The 15,611-nt window shown below is 41.2% G+C and overlaps 1 protein-coding gene across 1 annotated transcript; it reads left to right on the top strand.

Annotated features, from left to right (window-relative positions):
* Positions 1-10,026: 10,026 nt before the first annotated feature.
* On the top strand, positions 10,027-12,478 carry LOC124403387 (macrophage mannose receptor 1-like). Its single transcript, XM_046877105.1, has 3 exons — positions 10,027-10,096; positions 10,200-10,553; positions 12,141-12,478. The coding sequence occupies exons 1-3, from the start codon at positions 10,057-10,059 to the stop codon at positions 12,476-12,478; spliced, it is 732 nt and encodes a 243-aa protein (XP_046733061.1). The 5' UTR covers positions 10,027-10,056.
* The last annotated feature ends 3,133 nt before the right edge of the window (positions 12,479-15,611 follow it).

The raw sequence follows: 15,611 nt of genomic DNA on the forward strand, positions 1-15,611 counted from the left end.
CCTGCACTTGCTGTTATTCACTCTGGTTAGACCCAAACTGCATTTCGTTACCTTATACTTGTACATGTGTAATGACAATAAAGTTTAATCTAATCTAATCTAAAGCCAAATCAAATACTGAATGAGTTTGTTTACACAATATTTAATTAACAGTTTATGCATTAAATACAAACAAATTTTCATAATAAATACATAGCTACTGAATTGTTAAACCAGGTAGCGGCTACTCCAAGGTCCGTCAGAAACGGGACAATACTTTAGGCAGCTCATCAGCAAAGTGAGAAGTTCCTGACTTGGTCCACCTGTATCAAGGGTCTCTTCTAATGTGTGATTATCAGAGAACTTCACAAACATTTGTACTTCCAATATCTGCCATACTCATTCATGTATATACATATATTTTCATATATCTTCTATAGTTTATACTTTTTATTTATCTACTTAAATGTTGGATAGTCGTACAAAGCATTTCACTGCATGTCGTACTCTGTATGTGTGTGTATGTGACAAATTAAATTTGATTTGATTTGACATGCTGTTAAATTCATAGTTTGAGGCATGAATCCTCTGCTTGCCCCATTGCACACATTGTACTTCACAATGTTGAATCTGTTGACACGGTTTTAATAAATTGGTCCAGAATTGAAAATAATGTCAGGAGCTATAAAATTGCTTTGCTTTCACAGAGTAAAAAAGTGAATTTTGTACAGTGTAATTAGTATTTCCATTCAACATACATTTGTAGCTTACTCTATTGGTTCTAGGAGGTCAAGACAGCATGCCGTGGTTAAAGGCTTATCATCCATGATAAGTCTGTATTCTCTATCAATAAGAAGAGAGCATGCACAAACTTTAAAATTTATAAATTCCCTGCACCAAATATATTAAGAAAATATTTGATTAATCAAACAAACGTGTAACACTGGTTTTCTGCTGCAATCTGGTCTGAAGTTATTCTTCTGAATATGCAGAATTACCGTAACAGAAATCAGGCTTTATCAACAAATGTAATTTTTACATTTACAACATGTAATATTTAAAACTTTACGAGTGCATTAATGTATGAGTTTTCCGAGGTATGAGCGGTCACTCAGTTGATTTTTTTGCTTTGTTACGCGAGCAAAAAAATTGAGGTACAGATCGAGACGCCGCTGCTAGATGGCAAAGCGAAGCCAGAAAGCGAAGATTGTGACGAAAATTAAGATAAGCAAAGAAGAAAAAGTTAAAAAATGTAAGTTTAGGGATACGTAGTGTACAATAGTGATAGTAATATCACTCAGTGATATCGCCTCAACCCCCCCGCCCCCCTCCGCCAGTGAATCGTCTCCTCTCCAAGGTAAATACACTGAATATAACCTTATTATATCTTTAAATACTCTTTCTATTGTGTTTTTATACAAGATTTGTTATTTAGAAATGTATTTTCCTAATTTAATAACATGAAACATAAAAACGGGGTGAGGGTTGGAACGGATTCATTAAAGAGTGGGGGCCCAGTGGCGGCATCTGGTGGCCAAAACTCAAACATTCCCAAAATGTCCAGTTCCTGACATGGAGCTCATCAGCGACAAAGAGAACTCCGGTTGGCAATTCAGCTTAGCAAGTGAGCACACGAGAGGAAAAAAAGGAACACGCTTGTGGTATTCAGTCAGACTCAGGGCTCAGTGCTGCTGATGATCTACCCTCGTAGATATTGTCCAATGTGTATGCACAAACTGTCTGCAATGTCCAGTAGACAGGGATTGTTAAAAGTTATAAAAAAACTTTTATCTTTTAACTCACCATCGCAAAGGCTCACCAAAATGTTTAAAGTAGGCGTGGCTATTTTGACAAAATGGCAATAACTCATTAACGGAATTAAATATCTTTTCTTGTTTGCTCCTTCCTGATTTCTTATTTTTTTGCATAGTTGTCACTTTTTAATGTTTCAGATCATCAAACTAATTTAAATATTAGTAAAAGATAACACAAGTGAACACAACATGCAGTTTTTAAAGGTTTTTATTATTGAGGTAAAACAAAATCCAAAACTACATGGCCCTTTGTGGAAAAAGTGTTTGCCCCCTGAACCTAATAACTGGTTGGGCCACCCTTAGCAGCAACAACTGCAATCAAGCGTTTTAAGGTCATGCCACAGCATCTCAATAGGATTCAAGTCAGGACTCCGAAAGTGTTAATTTTGTTTTTTCTTCAGCCATTCAGAGGTGGACTTGCTGGTGTGTTTTGGATCGTTGTCCTGCTGCAGAACCCAAGTTCGCTTCAGCTTGAGGTCACAAACTGATGGCCGGACATTTTCCTTCAGGATTTTTTGGTAAACAGCAGAATTCATGGTTCCTTTTATCACAGCAAGTCTTCCAAGTCCTGAAACAGCAAAACAGCCCCAGACCATCACACTACCACCACCATATTTTACTGTTGGTATGATTCTTTCTGATGGTTCTTTTTCTGAAATGCAGTGTTATTTTTACACCAGACGTAATGGGACACACACCTTCCAAAAAGTTAAACTTTTGTCTCGTCAATATGTTTTCTGGCAAAATTAAGACGAGTCTTTTTGCCCAGTCTCTTTCCTATGGTGTCATAAACACTGACCTTAACTGAGGCAAATGAGGCCTGCAGTTGTTTGGATGTAGTTGTGGGGTATTTTGTGACCTCTTGGATGAGTCGTCACTGTGCTCTTGGGGTAATTTTGGTCGTCCGGCCACTTCTGGGAAGGTTCTCAACTGTTCCATGTTTTTTGCCATTTGTGAATAATGGCTCTCACTGTGGTCCGCTGGAGTCCCAAAGCTTTAAAAATGGCTTTATAACCTTTTCCAGACTGATAGAGCTCAATAACTTTCTTTTTCATTTCTTTCTGAATTTCTTTGTATCGCGGCATGATGTCTAGCTTTTAAAGATCTTTTGATTTACTTCACTTTGTCAGGCAGGTCCTATTTAAGAGATTTAGTGATTGCTAACAGGTGTGGCAGTAATCAGGCCTGGGGGTGGCTGGAGAAATTGAACTCGTGTGATAAACCACAGATTTAACAGGGGGGCAAACACTTTTATACACAGGGCCATGTAGTTTTGGATTTTGTTTTCCCTCGATAATAAAAACCTTCATTTAAAAACTGCACTGCTGGCTGCAGATAGATTTGACCATATCTTACTTTTACTCTCGTTAGAGTACAAATAGAGATACAAATAGAGATTTCAGATTGACTATTCCAGTGTGGTGGTGGTTTGGGATGAACTTAGGGCTATAATTGACATTGGAGTAATCGAAGAGTTCCACAGTGATTGGCAGTGTTAGGCAGTAACGCGTTACTGGTAACGCGTTACTTTTTACAGTAACTAATACTGTAACGCGTTACTTTTAAAAATAAAGTAACTCTGTTACCGTTACCGTATGGTGCGTTACCCGTTACTTTTATAAATTAATTAATTTCGGCTGAAGTGTAGACTACAGCCTAACCTGCTTACAGCAGCGTCGCATTGTAGGATTGGAGGATAAACCACTGTAAACACGAAGAAGACGCGCTGTGGGCGTGTCTCCGTTTATTCAGGTCTGTGCGGCAGTAATGGCGAGTCGAGGCGAGAGCAAGATGAGTTTCTCAAAGTGGAAATATGCTCATTATTTCACTTCAGTTGAGAATAAAGACAAAAACTTTTAAGTGAAATGTAAGTTGTGTCTTTCTGGTTCGAAGCTCGTATCTACTGTGATAAACAGCAACTCCAATCTGTTGAAACACCTCCAGAAACTCCATGCCTGAGGAGCTAGTAGCTAAAAGCTAACCCGGTGTTCTGTTGTACATTGTTGATAGTTTTCATACTTCAGCTGTGAAAGGAACATTTTTAAGAGCTCAACACAACAGCAGAAGCCACTTTAGTTTTTGATTGTGAATATATTATTCAGCTTGTTTTGTTATTTATTTCAGAAATCCTTGTGATATATTCAGATTGTGCTGGTCTGACTTAAATAAAATAGTGTTTAAAAATGACTTTGTGTTTAAGTCAGTTTTGTGTTTGTATAGACCATAACGCATAAAAGGGCATTAATGGGAACATTAAAGAAGGTTCTTTAAATAAGTAACTAAAAAGTTACTTTTAACAGTAACGCATTACTTTTTGGTGAAAGTAATCAACAAAGTAACGAAGTTACTTTTTGAATGAAGTAACGAGTAACTGTAACTAGTTACTATTTTTTAGTAACGAGCACAACACTGGTGATTGGAGCAGCCTGGTAGACTTGGTACACAAGACCAATTGGTTGGTCTGGTTCTGTGTTGACTTTAAAAATTTCAATGCATGGTTAAATTTAACAAGCATCCTATACTTTACATTGACAAATTTTTCGGTGCGCTAGGTGTGGCATGCCTTTATTTGACAATGGATTTAACCAAAGGATATTGGCAAATCCGTGTAGCTTCAATGTCTTGTAAAAAATATTGACTTTTTCACACCATTTGGTTTACACCAGTTTTTTTTACACGCTTCCATTTGGGTTGTTCGGAGCCCACCAGCGTTTCAATGTCTCATTGACCAGATTCTCCATCCACACAATGACTGAATGACAGTCATTATTTATAGTCATGACCGGCAGCAGCATTTTCAGAATGGACCAATTGCACAATGGACCAGCATTTACAGATCCACCAAGCAGAGACGGGAGGTGAGTGCACTCGGGCGGACGTCAGAGAAAGGCGTGCGCTAGAAAGAGGTGGGCCGATCCGGGTTTGACTACTGGGTCTGCAGTCAAATTATTATGTACCAGATAAAATTTGAAAGGACACCTCTAGTCAAATTAATACATACCATTTTAAAAAAGAAGGTCACCTCTATCACTTTTCACTGCAGAGACCTGTAGAATAAAATGTCCAGGTTTTGCATATGTTGATGACATTGGTGAAGAACAAGTGGAAATGGATTGCTATGCCTCAATCTAACTTTTTTGTTTTTGGTCCAAAAGGAAATCAATTAATAAATTACATGGTCAAATAATCTGATCTTTAAATCATTTGAATCAGATAACCCTTATTAACCCTGAATAAGGCATTTGGCAGCTCCTCATTCTAAAAACTTTTTTCTCTTGGTTTAATGAAAGTTGACTCAAATTTGAGTTCTTCTTTAAATTTCATGACAAATTAAACTCTGTTCAAGGAAAAAAAATAGAATCTTTAGATTCAAGATGCCTTAGCACTGAAAACCTTGACAATATATACACCTAACAGTGAAAGCACCTTGACTAGGTGATGTCAGATAAGGTGCCATGACTTTGCCTTAAAAATTCGCCCCACATTTCCTTAGATTTGATTGTTATTTTGCATCCCAAAGGGCTACAGTGATAAGTTAAAAAAGATTTCGCGTTTATGGAACAGGGAGTTAGGAATAGGGATTTTGCGTTTTCTCATTTGTATTAAACTCTGATATCTCCTTCTTTGCCACGCCAGTTTTACTATGTGATTGAATCCTGGCAAAAAGCTCAGGTATACTGTAGTTTAATTTATATTGACTTGGCTACAGTGGATAGCATAATAGATGTAAATAGCTTGAATGAAAGTGTACAAACAATGAATTCTGGGTATGGATGTGGATGGTGGGGATTGGACTCAAAAAGAGCTGGTTCTGGTCTATAGGAGAATTGTTCCTACACTTCCCAGACCATTGGCCAACAAATGAAGAAACTTCAAAAGCAGTATGTGGACTGTTTAATCCTGTGGGATGGCGTGACACTTCTAATGGTTTTCTACTGCTTTATAATATATATATATATATATATATATATATATATATATATATATATATATATATATCTGGTGAATTCCATGCCTGCTAGAGGAGGACAGAGGGGCCAGAAGTGGCATTGTGGTATAAGTTATAGAACCGCACAAAGGTCAGCGGAGTGGGTTTTCACCCCGAAAGGAGCGCGGAGACCAGAGGACTCATAAGGTGATCTGATGGCATCAATAATCCACCTGCTCAGAGTCTCCTTATTAGCAGGGAGGCATCTCCTACGTACCGGGGGCCTCAGCCTCCGGGTGCTGCGAAGAAAAAGCATTACCATAGGGTCTCTGCCTAGAGATTGCCCGGGCAAGGGGGTGTGATAAGCCGAAATGGCAGACGCACAGACTTTTAGGGTGGACCGAGCCAACCCCTTGGCAAACTGTGCCTGGAGGAAATCCAGCACTGAGCCAAAAGGGCAGTGGACTGGAACCAGCTGGTGGTGCTCATACAATGAGCAGAACAGACGCCACCTGGCGGCATGCAACCTTCTCGGAGGGAGCTCTGGATTGGAGAGTTCTCTCTACCACCTCGGTGGAAAGATGAGAACCTCGGAGCCTCAGAGGCCACAGCCTCCACAAATCCAGGCGGGGGTGAAAAATGGCCCCCCCCCCAAGATTAGAAAGGAGATCCCTCCTCAGAGGAATCTCCCATGGAGGGTGCTTGAGAAGCGCTACCAGGTCTGTGAACTATGGTTTGCTTGGCCACCTTGGAGCTACCAGGAGGAGACAGTCTCCGTTCCCACAAACTCTCTCCAGAACTCCCAAAAGCAGCACGACGGGGGAAAAGGTGTACCGATGCATCCTTAGCCATGCCTGAGCCATCTAAGGCATGTAGGCATTGCCACGTGACCTTGATGGTGCGGAGGGCATTGCCGCTTTATGAGAACCCACGGGTCCTGAGCCACCACTGAAGGGGTCTCATGTACAGCAGGCCAAGTGGAATAGCACTAAACACAGCTGCCATACGCCCTAGCAGTTTCTGGAACTGCTTGACAGTAAGAGGCTGCCCTTCTCTGACCTTCCTGACAGCCGTAAGGATGGCCACAATGCGTCCAGGGTAAAGCTGCCCACGCAAAGTAGTCTATAGTGGAGAAAGCACACTTCGGCTGATTCAACGTTCACCAAAAACCCCAACACCTTTATGTGGGCGAGAACAAAATCTAGATGCCGGATCGCCAACTGCTCTGATTGAGTTAAGATCAACCAATAGTAACTGTAGTTGAGGATGCGGATGCCCTGGGACCTCAGGGAACCAGAGCCGCATCAACACATTTTGTGAAGGTACAGGGCGAGAGGGCAAGGCCAAACGGAAGAAGCGAACCTCAGGACCTTACTGTAAGAGGTAGGATGGATACATAATAGTATGCATCCTTTAGATCTACCGTGACAAACCAGTCCTCAGATCTGATATGAAACACAACCTGCTTGAAGGTCAGCATCTTGAACCTGAGTCTCATGAGAGAGCGGTTCAGCTGACGTCGATATAAGACAGGACGCAACCCTCCGTCCTTTTTAGGAACTATGAAGTACCGAAAATGAAGAACCCAGACTCTTGTTCTAATGGCAGGACCACCTTGATGGCCTCCTTCTTCAGGAGAGTGTTTACTTCCTGTTCCATGACCAGAGCCTGCTGGCTTCCCACCAGGGTGGGGAGGATCCTGTGAAAAAGGGGGGAAAAACCTGAACCAATTGAGCAGCCTCGCTCTACAGTGGGCAGGACCCACTGAGACATGTCTGGAAGAGCTTTCAAAGATTGCAGAAAGTGCCTTAAGGGTAATAGTCTTTGAAGACTGAGTTCCGGTGTGCCTAGAGCCAGGGCAGTGCCCTGAAACAACTCTAGTGTGCCTTGCTAGTGTGCCTTCCTCACAGAGGATCAACTCTTCTCTTAGCCTGGCTTCCACTACTCTTTCTCATAACTTCATGGTGTGACTGATCAACTTTATCCCCCTGTAGTTACTGCAGGTCTGCACATCTCCCTTATTCTTAAAAATCGGTACCAGCACACTCCTCCTCCATTCCTCAGGCATCCTCTCGCCTTCCGAAATTTTGGTAAACAATCTTGTCAAAACTCCACTGCAATCTCTCCTAAACATCTCTGTTTCTATTTGTATGTCATCTGGACCTGCTGACTTTCCACTCTTCATCCTCTTAATATTTGCTCTCACCTCCTCCTTACTAATCCTATCCACTTCCTGCTTCACCATCTCCACATCATCCATCATTCTCTCTCTCTCATTTTTTAGACACACTCTCCTCACTATCTTCCATCTGCATCTTTTATTGCTCTAACTTGTGGCACATCCTTCCCAGCTCAGTCCCCCTGCCTGGCCAATCGGTAGAAAATTATTTTCTCCTTCCTTAGTATCCAACTTCTCATACGGCTCCTAATATGCCCTTTTCTTTGGCTTTTGCCACATCCCTCTTCACCTGCTGCCGCATCTTTTCTGATCTCTCTGCCAATCCTAATTCTGTTTCGCCAACCTCTTTCTCCTTATGCTTTCCTGCACTTCCTCAATTTACCACCATGTCTCTCATCAAGTACCTTCCTAGCTGTCTCCCTTATCACTGCTGCAGTAGTTGCCCAATCATCCAGCACCATTTCATCACCAACGAGCCCCATTCTGACCTCTTCCCTGAATCTCACAACAGTTACAGTTTTCCTCCTTCAGTTTCCACCATCTTATACTTCTTTCAGTCCTCACGCTCCTCCTCTTATTCTTCACCTCTAAAGCCATCCTACTGCCCACCATCCAATAGTGGGTAGCTACACTGTCCCCTGCTAAAACCTTACAGTCTCCAATCTCCTTCAGGTTGCATCTCTGACATAGAACATAGTCCACCTGTGTGCACCTTCCTCCAATCTTATACATCACCCTATGCTTCTCCTTCTACTTAAAATACGTATTCACCACTGCCATTTCCATCGTTTTATCAAAATGTACCACCATTTGCCCTTTCACATTCCTCTCCTTAAGGCAATACCTACCATCACATCTGTTCCCTTCACCAACATGGCCATTAACATCAGCCCCAATCACCAAACATTCTTTTCTAGGTACTCCTTCTACCACTTCATCTAACTCACTCCAAAATCTTTCCTTCTCTTCCATCTCACAATTCACTTGTGGAGCATAAGCGCTGATGACATTTATCATCACCCCTTCAACTTTGAGCTTCACGTTCATCACCCTATCAGAAACTCTCTTTGCCTCCACTACACTCTTACTGTACTCTTCCTTCAGAATCACCCCTACACCATTTCTGTTTCCATCCACAACATGTTTAAAGCCATCTCCAATGTTCCTGGCCTTACTCCCTTTCTACTTGGTTTCCTGAACACACAAAATATCTACCTCTTTCATTTCAATCATATCAGCTACCTCTTTCCCTTTACCAGTCATAGTACCAACATTTAAAGTACTAACCAACCTCCACTCTCCTTCACTTCTCCTTTTCCTGCTGTCTCTGTAGCCTCTAAAAAAAGCCTCTAACTCAGTGATGTTTAATGGCTTCCGTGCTGCAACTGCCTTCTTCAAATCCCACCAAAGATTTTCAATTGGATTAAAATCTGGTGACTGTGAAGGCCGCTCCAGGACACTCCAGCATCTTTTCCCCAACCAAGCTTTGGTTGGTTTGGAGGTGTGCTTGGGATCATTATCTTGCTGGAAGATCCAATGATCACCAAGGTTTAATTTGTCAACAGAAGGCATCACGTTCTTCTTCAAAATGACCTGGTATTTCTAGGAATCCATGATGCCAGGTACAAAATTAGGATTGCCAGTTCCTGCCACAGAAAAACAGCCCCACATCATTATTGACCCACCTCCGTGCTTGACCGCGGGGATGGTATCCTTCTGGTCATAATCCTGACCTATTGCACGCCAGACATACCGCTGGTCCATGAGACCAAACTGGAACTTTTTGGACATATCAGTCCATAGAACTGTCTCCCAGAACTCTGGTTGAGTTGATGATTTTATGTATCACTAAACTCATTAAGAAGCCATCCAAAGCAGAATCCTGCACTTTGAAAAGATTTTTATTTACAAATCCTTAAAACTCTTTAGGGGTTGAATATTTCTGATTGCAAGTGTACCTGTGAACAGTGAAATGAACATCCTTTACCAGTAAAGTGCGAAGTTGCCAGAAAAGGTGACATGTCTTTGCCCTCCTTACAAAAAAGAACGTTACACCCTCCCTAATATTTCCTTAGATTTGCATAGCACTGGGTTTTGGTGGTAAGTTAGAAAATGTTTTCCATTTATGGGACTAGCAGCTCAGAATAAGAAGAAAAATGGTACAGGCTGCATCTTTTTGTCTGCTACTGCTATCAGGTTAGAAATTACATTTTTGACTATGCTGCAGTTTTAACTATTTTTACCTGTAAATGGGGATTTCCATTTTATAGTAAGTATTTTTGCATTTTGTCATTTGTAGGAACCTTTGATATCTCTTCTTCTTTGACTTACTACCATGTGAGTGCATCTATGACCTGGCAAAAAGCTCAGACCTACTGTAGATCAAATCATATTGACCTGGCTACAGTGGACAGCATGGCAACTGTAAATGTATTGAATAAAAGTTACCAATCAATGATTCCTGCAAATGGTTCTATGTGGATTGGACTCAAAAGGAGCTGGTCCTGGTCTACCGGAGAATCTCTCAATTACACTCTCTGGACAACAGGCCAACCAAATGCAAGCAATTCAGAAGCAGCATGTGGACTGTTCGATTCTAAGGGATGGAGTAACTACTACTGTTCAAACAAATTTGGCTTCTACTGCTTCGATGGTAATCTGATTTATCTAAAAAAATATATATTTTATGCTTCTGATTGACATAAATACACCAGAACACCAGATGAAACAAAAAAAAAAAAAAAAAAATTGGATAAATGGTTTAGGGACAGTTATGTGCAATATGTTTTATTGTTGTGTATATATAATATAAATATATTGTTTTATTTATATATTGTTTTATATATTATATAATTTCAGCTTCCAAGATCAATCATGCTTTATTCTTGGCCTATTTTTTTGCCAAAAAATACAAGCCCAATTCCAAAATAAACTGGGAAGCTTGGTAAAATGTAAATAAAACAGAATGCAATGATTTACAAATCTCATAACCCTATATTTTATTCACAATAAAACAATGAAAACATGCCAACTGTTTAAACCTTTAAAAATTTAACCTTTAAAAAACATAAATAAATTATATATATATATATATATATATATATATATATATATATATATATATATATATATATATATATATATATATATATATATATATATATATATATATATATATATATATATATATATATATATACACAACATTTATTTATGGTTTTATTTTAGTAACTCTCACTCGTCTAGCCTTTTGTTGCCCTATCCCCAAGTTTTTAAAGCATCTTACAGCCATCCATTTCAATACCTTATATTTTTCCCGAAAATTTTTAAAGGTTTAAACAATTGGTATTGAAATGGATGGCTGTAAGATGCTTTAAAAAACTTGGGGATGGGGCAACGAAAGGCTAGACGAGTGAGAGTTTCTAAAATAAAACCATAAATAAATTATATATATATATATATATATATATATATATATATATATATATATATATATATATATATATATATATATATATATATATATATATATATATATATATATATATATATATATATATATATATATATATATATATATATATATATATAAAATATGGGGTTATGAGATTTATGTTGCATTTAAATTGCATTTTTGCATTTATTTATTAATTTTTGCATTTTTATTTTACCCATAGTCAAAAGTTTTTGGGGATTGGAATTGTACTAATCTACATCACAGAAAGCAAAGCAATGCAACTAAAACAACACTGATATAAAAAAGAAAAGTGAAATAAATTATACTGTAGACTTGCCTTTGCTCTTTACTTTGACTAAAATATTGTTTAGAGAAATGCACTTTTATCCAGATGACAGTCTACATATATTTAGTGATAAAACAGAGTAATAACAAGATATTTAGCCTGCAGAACAGAAGTGACAAATAGAATTGCTAAGACTAAGAGATGAGCAAAGTGAATAAATGAGGATTACATTTTTTTAAATGCAACAAGTAATCTTTATGGTACGATTATCAAAGTGTTAATTTATTTCCTGATGTAAAGTATTACTATTTATGTTTGTACATAAGGGGGTTAAAATTATTATTTCAGTGAAATTATAATGAAATCTTTAAAAGCATAACATTTTAATTTAAGAAAATATGTTGCATACTGGGTTTTACACATTTATAAGCAAATAAAGAGTTTTTGCTGTCTGCCAAACATATGCTTAAATATTATTTTATAATTGCCTCCTTCAGAAGACTCTTCTAATGCTAGCAAAACGTACATATTAATCACAGTATCGAAGACTTGGAAAGATGCCCAGACTTACTGCAAACAATACCACACAGATCTAGCCATCATCAACAACAGTGAAGACAGTGCAGCTTTTCCTGTTAATGCAGCATATGTATGGATTGGTCTGATCTCCTCATACTGGTCTGATGGAGGGTTTTCAAGCTTCCGGTACTGGGCACAGGATAATTCCGAGTCATCTCTTGATGATACATGTACTGCTATGGATAATCATGGGAAATGGATCAGTAAACAATGCAACCTCAAAATGTCATTCATTTGCTATGGAGGTGAGAGTTAAAAATGTATTTTATCACACTGCTTTAGGACACCCCTCTCATTGAAAACGAAAATGAAAGTTGAAAGTGTGCTTTCTGTGTTTTTTTTTTTTACATAAGTAAAATAAAAGATGCATTGTGTATACTGATGCCTTTCTATCAGAACCGGCATTAACTTCTTCAGAAACCTGAGCATTAGTAGCTCAACTGTTCGATCGGACAACAGGAGCCAGCCTTTGCTCCCTACATGCCGGTTCAAAACTGTTTCATACTTGGACCACTTTTGATAGATACTGATCACCACAGACCAGGAACACCCCACAAGAGCTGCAGTTTTGGAGATGCTCTGACCCATTCTTTTAGCTATCACAATTTGGTCAAAATCGCTCAAATCCTTACTTTTGCCAATTTTTCTTGCTTCTCACAGGTCAACTCTGACGACAAACTGTTCACTCATTGCATAATATATTCGACCCACTAACAGGTGCCATGATGAAGAGATAATCAGTGCTATTTACTTCACCTGTCACTAGGCATAATGTTATGCCTTATCAGTGTATATATATATATATATATATATATATATATATATATATATATATATATATATATATATATATATATATATATATATATATATATACACTGCCATAGTGCATTCTGTTGCAAACTTTTTACCAATTAAGCAATGCACACAAATCTATTTATCCACACAGTGTAAGAGAAACGTGGTTCATCAGACCATGCCACCTTCTTCCATTGATATAGTCCAGTTCTGTAGTGTTTTTTATTTTTGTCTGTGGACGAAGTCAGCATGGGCACGCAAAGTGTCAGTGGCTCAATGTCGTTGTGCAGCAAGCTGTGATGCACTGTGTTCTCACACCTTTCCATCATATATATATCATTAATTGTTACAGTAATTTGTTCTAATGTTGTACATCCATGTGCTCTGACTACAAACTATTCTTTCCTGCCCATGCACATTAGTGAGTCTTGAGTGTGTGTGTGATTTTTACTGGCTGTACACTTTCTTGTACAACTTCTGGTACTAACCACTCCTTAACAGATACACTCCATAAGAATGTCTCTAGGTCACGACCGTAACTCGAGTTCCACGAGGGAACAAGACGCTGCGTCGTAACACTATGGGAACCCCCTGCGTGACCGCGCTCTGAACCACGTGTGTAATCTGACCAATAGGCGTAGGGACGTGACGTCATCGGCGGGTGTCGTTGCATAAACAGGAAGCTACAAATGGCTGCGAGATGGACAAAACGCTAGCTCTTGTGAGAAAAGGTAAGCGCCGCAGGGACGCAGGGGGTGTTCCCATAGCGTTACGAAGCAGCATCTCGTTCCCTCGGGGAACTAGGTTTATGGTCCAAAACGAGTGTCCAATCACGCCACACTAACCAGACCCTGCCTAGAGAGTGGGGGCCTCGGCACCTGCACATAATACAGAGGTCATAGAACCTGACAAAGGTCAGCGGGGTTGACCAACCCACAGCATCACAGATGTCTTGGAGTGACACTCCAGCAGACCAGGCCGTAGAGGCCGCCACACTCCGGGTGGAGTGAGCTCGGACCCCGAGCGGTGCGGGGTGTGAGCCGACACAATTGCATCCACTACCCATCTGCTCAAAGTCTGCTTATTGGCCAGGTAACCTTTCCTGTTAGGGGCGTAGCAGACAAGCAGCTGTTCCGACTTCCTCCACAGACTCGTCTGCTCGCACTGGACACAGTTGGTTCTGTCGCTCCTGTTCGGGGGCTGTGAATGGAGGAGGGCAAAGTGCTTGTAACACGACAGGTCATGAGGGAGCTGAAGGCACCTTATGTACGTACCCAGGTTTCGCATAGAGAAACACTCTGGCCATGCCAGGGGCAAAATCCAGGCGAGACGGGCCACAGACAGAGCCTGCAGATCCCTGATACTCTTCAGGGAGGAAATCGCCAAGAGGAAGGTGTTCTTAATAGACAGAAACCTAAGGGCCACCTCGGCCAATGGCTCCAAGGGGGGGTTCTGATAGAGCTGCCAGCCCAACTGCCAGATCCCAGACAGGCACTCTGGGTCGCGTCCCGGGCCTCAGCCATCGGGTGCTGCGGAGGAAACGTGTCACCATTGGTCCCCCGCAGGTGGGGTGATATATGCCACGATGGCGGACAAGTAAACCTTCAGGGTTGAAGGGGTTGACCCTGCGGCAAACTGTTCCTGTAAGAATTCCAGAACTGAACTGAACGGGCAGTTAACTGGTTCCAGGCCATGGTGCTCACACCATGACGTGAACAGTCGCCATTGTTCGGTGTACGACCTCCTCATGGAGGGAGCTCTGGAGTGGAGAAGGGTCTCTACTACCTCGGTAGAGAGACCAGCCGCTATGAACTGTGCCCCCTCAGGGGGCACAGCCACAGCCTCCCAGCCTTTCCCATGGAGGGCCCTCGAGTAGGGACACCAGATCCGTAAACCATGGTTTGCCTGGCCATTGAGGTGCCACCAGGAGGAGACGGACTCCATCCCGGCGAACTCTCTCCAAAACTCCAAGGAGCAGTGCGATCAGGGGAAAGGCGTACCGGCATAGCCTTGGCAATGACTGTACAATTGCATCCAGACTTAACAGGGCTGGGTGAGCGAGAGAGAACCAGAGGGGACAGTGCGAGGTCTCCTGGGTCGCAAAAAGATCCACCTGGGCTCTGTAAAACCTCCGCCATATGAGCTCCACCACAGCCCGTTTGTTGGAGGCGAGGGTGACCCTCAGGTCTAAGGCCTTTTTGGGCCTTAAGCCCCGCCCACAGAGAGCGGGTGACGTGACAACGCTCTGTTTCTGGGCTTCGCACTGCCCGGAAGGAACAGGCTGGGGCTGTCGCCGACCAGCCCCATGAGATCAGCGAGGGAGGTACTGCTAAAACGCAGCCAACTGCTTTATAGACTCCTGGAACTTGTTTACGACCGCCGTCACAGCGTCGCCAAACAGTCCAGGAGGAGCCATCGGTGCGTTTAAAAGCACAGTTTGATCCTTGTCTGGGAGGTCAGACAAGGTGAGTCACAGATGCCCTTTCTGTGGCTACCAGGGCCACCATGGACCGACCAATGGTCCGCGCTGTGTGCTTCGTGGCCCGAAGTCAGCAGCGCGACGCAACTCCTTAATATCAGCGCCCCCTGGA

Source organism: Silurus meridionalis, chromosome 20 (assembly GCF_014805685.1).
Source record: "Silurus meridionalis isolate SWU-2019-XX chromosome 20, ASM1480568v1, whole genome shotgun sequence".
NCBI lineage: Eukaryota > Metazoa > Chordata > Actinopteri > Siluriformes > Siluridae > Silurus > Silurus meridionalis.

What these genes read in the sequence shown, in the direction of transcription:
- LOC124403387 (XM_046877105.1), top strand. Translation starts at nt 10,057, where the DNA reads ATGGTACAGGCTGCATCTTTTTGTCTGCTACTGCTATCAG. An exon ending in TTGTCTGCTACTGCTATCAG is followed by an intron (nt 10,097 to 10,199) that starts GTTAGAAATTAC and finishes TGTCATTTGTAG; the next exon opens with GAACCTTTGATATCTCTTCT. An exon ending in TGGCTTCTACTGCTTCGATG is followed by an intron (nt 10,554 to 12,140) that starts GTAATCTGATTT and finishes TGCCTCCTTCAG; the next exon opens with AAGACTCTTCTAATGCTAGC.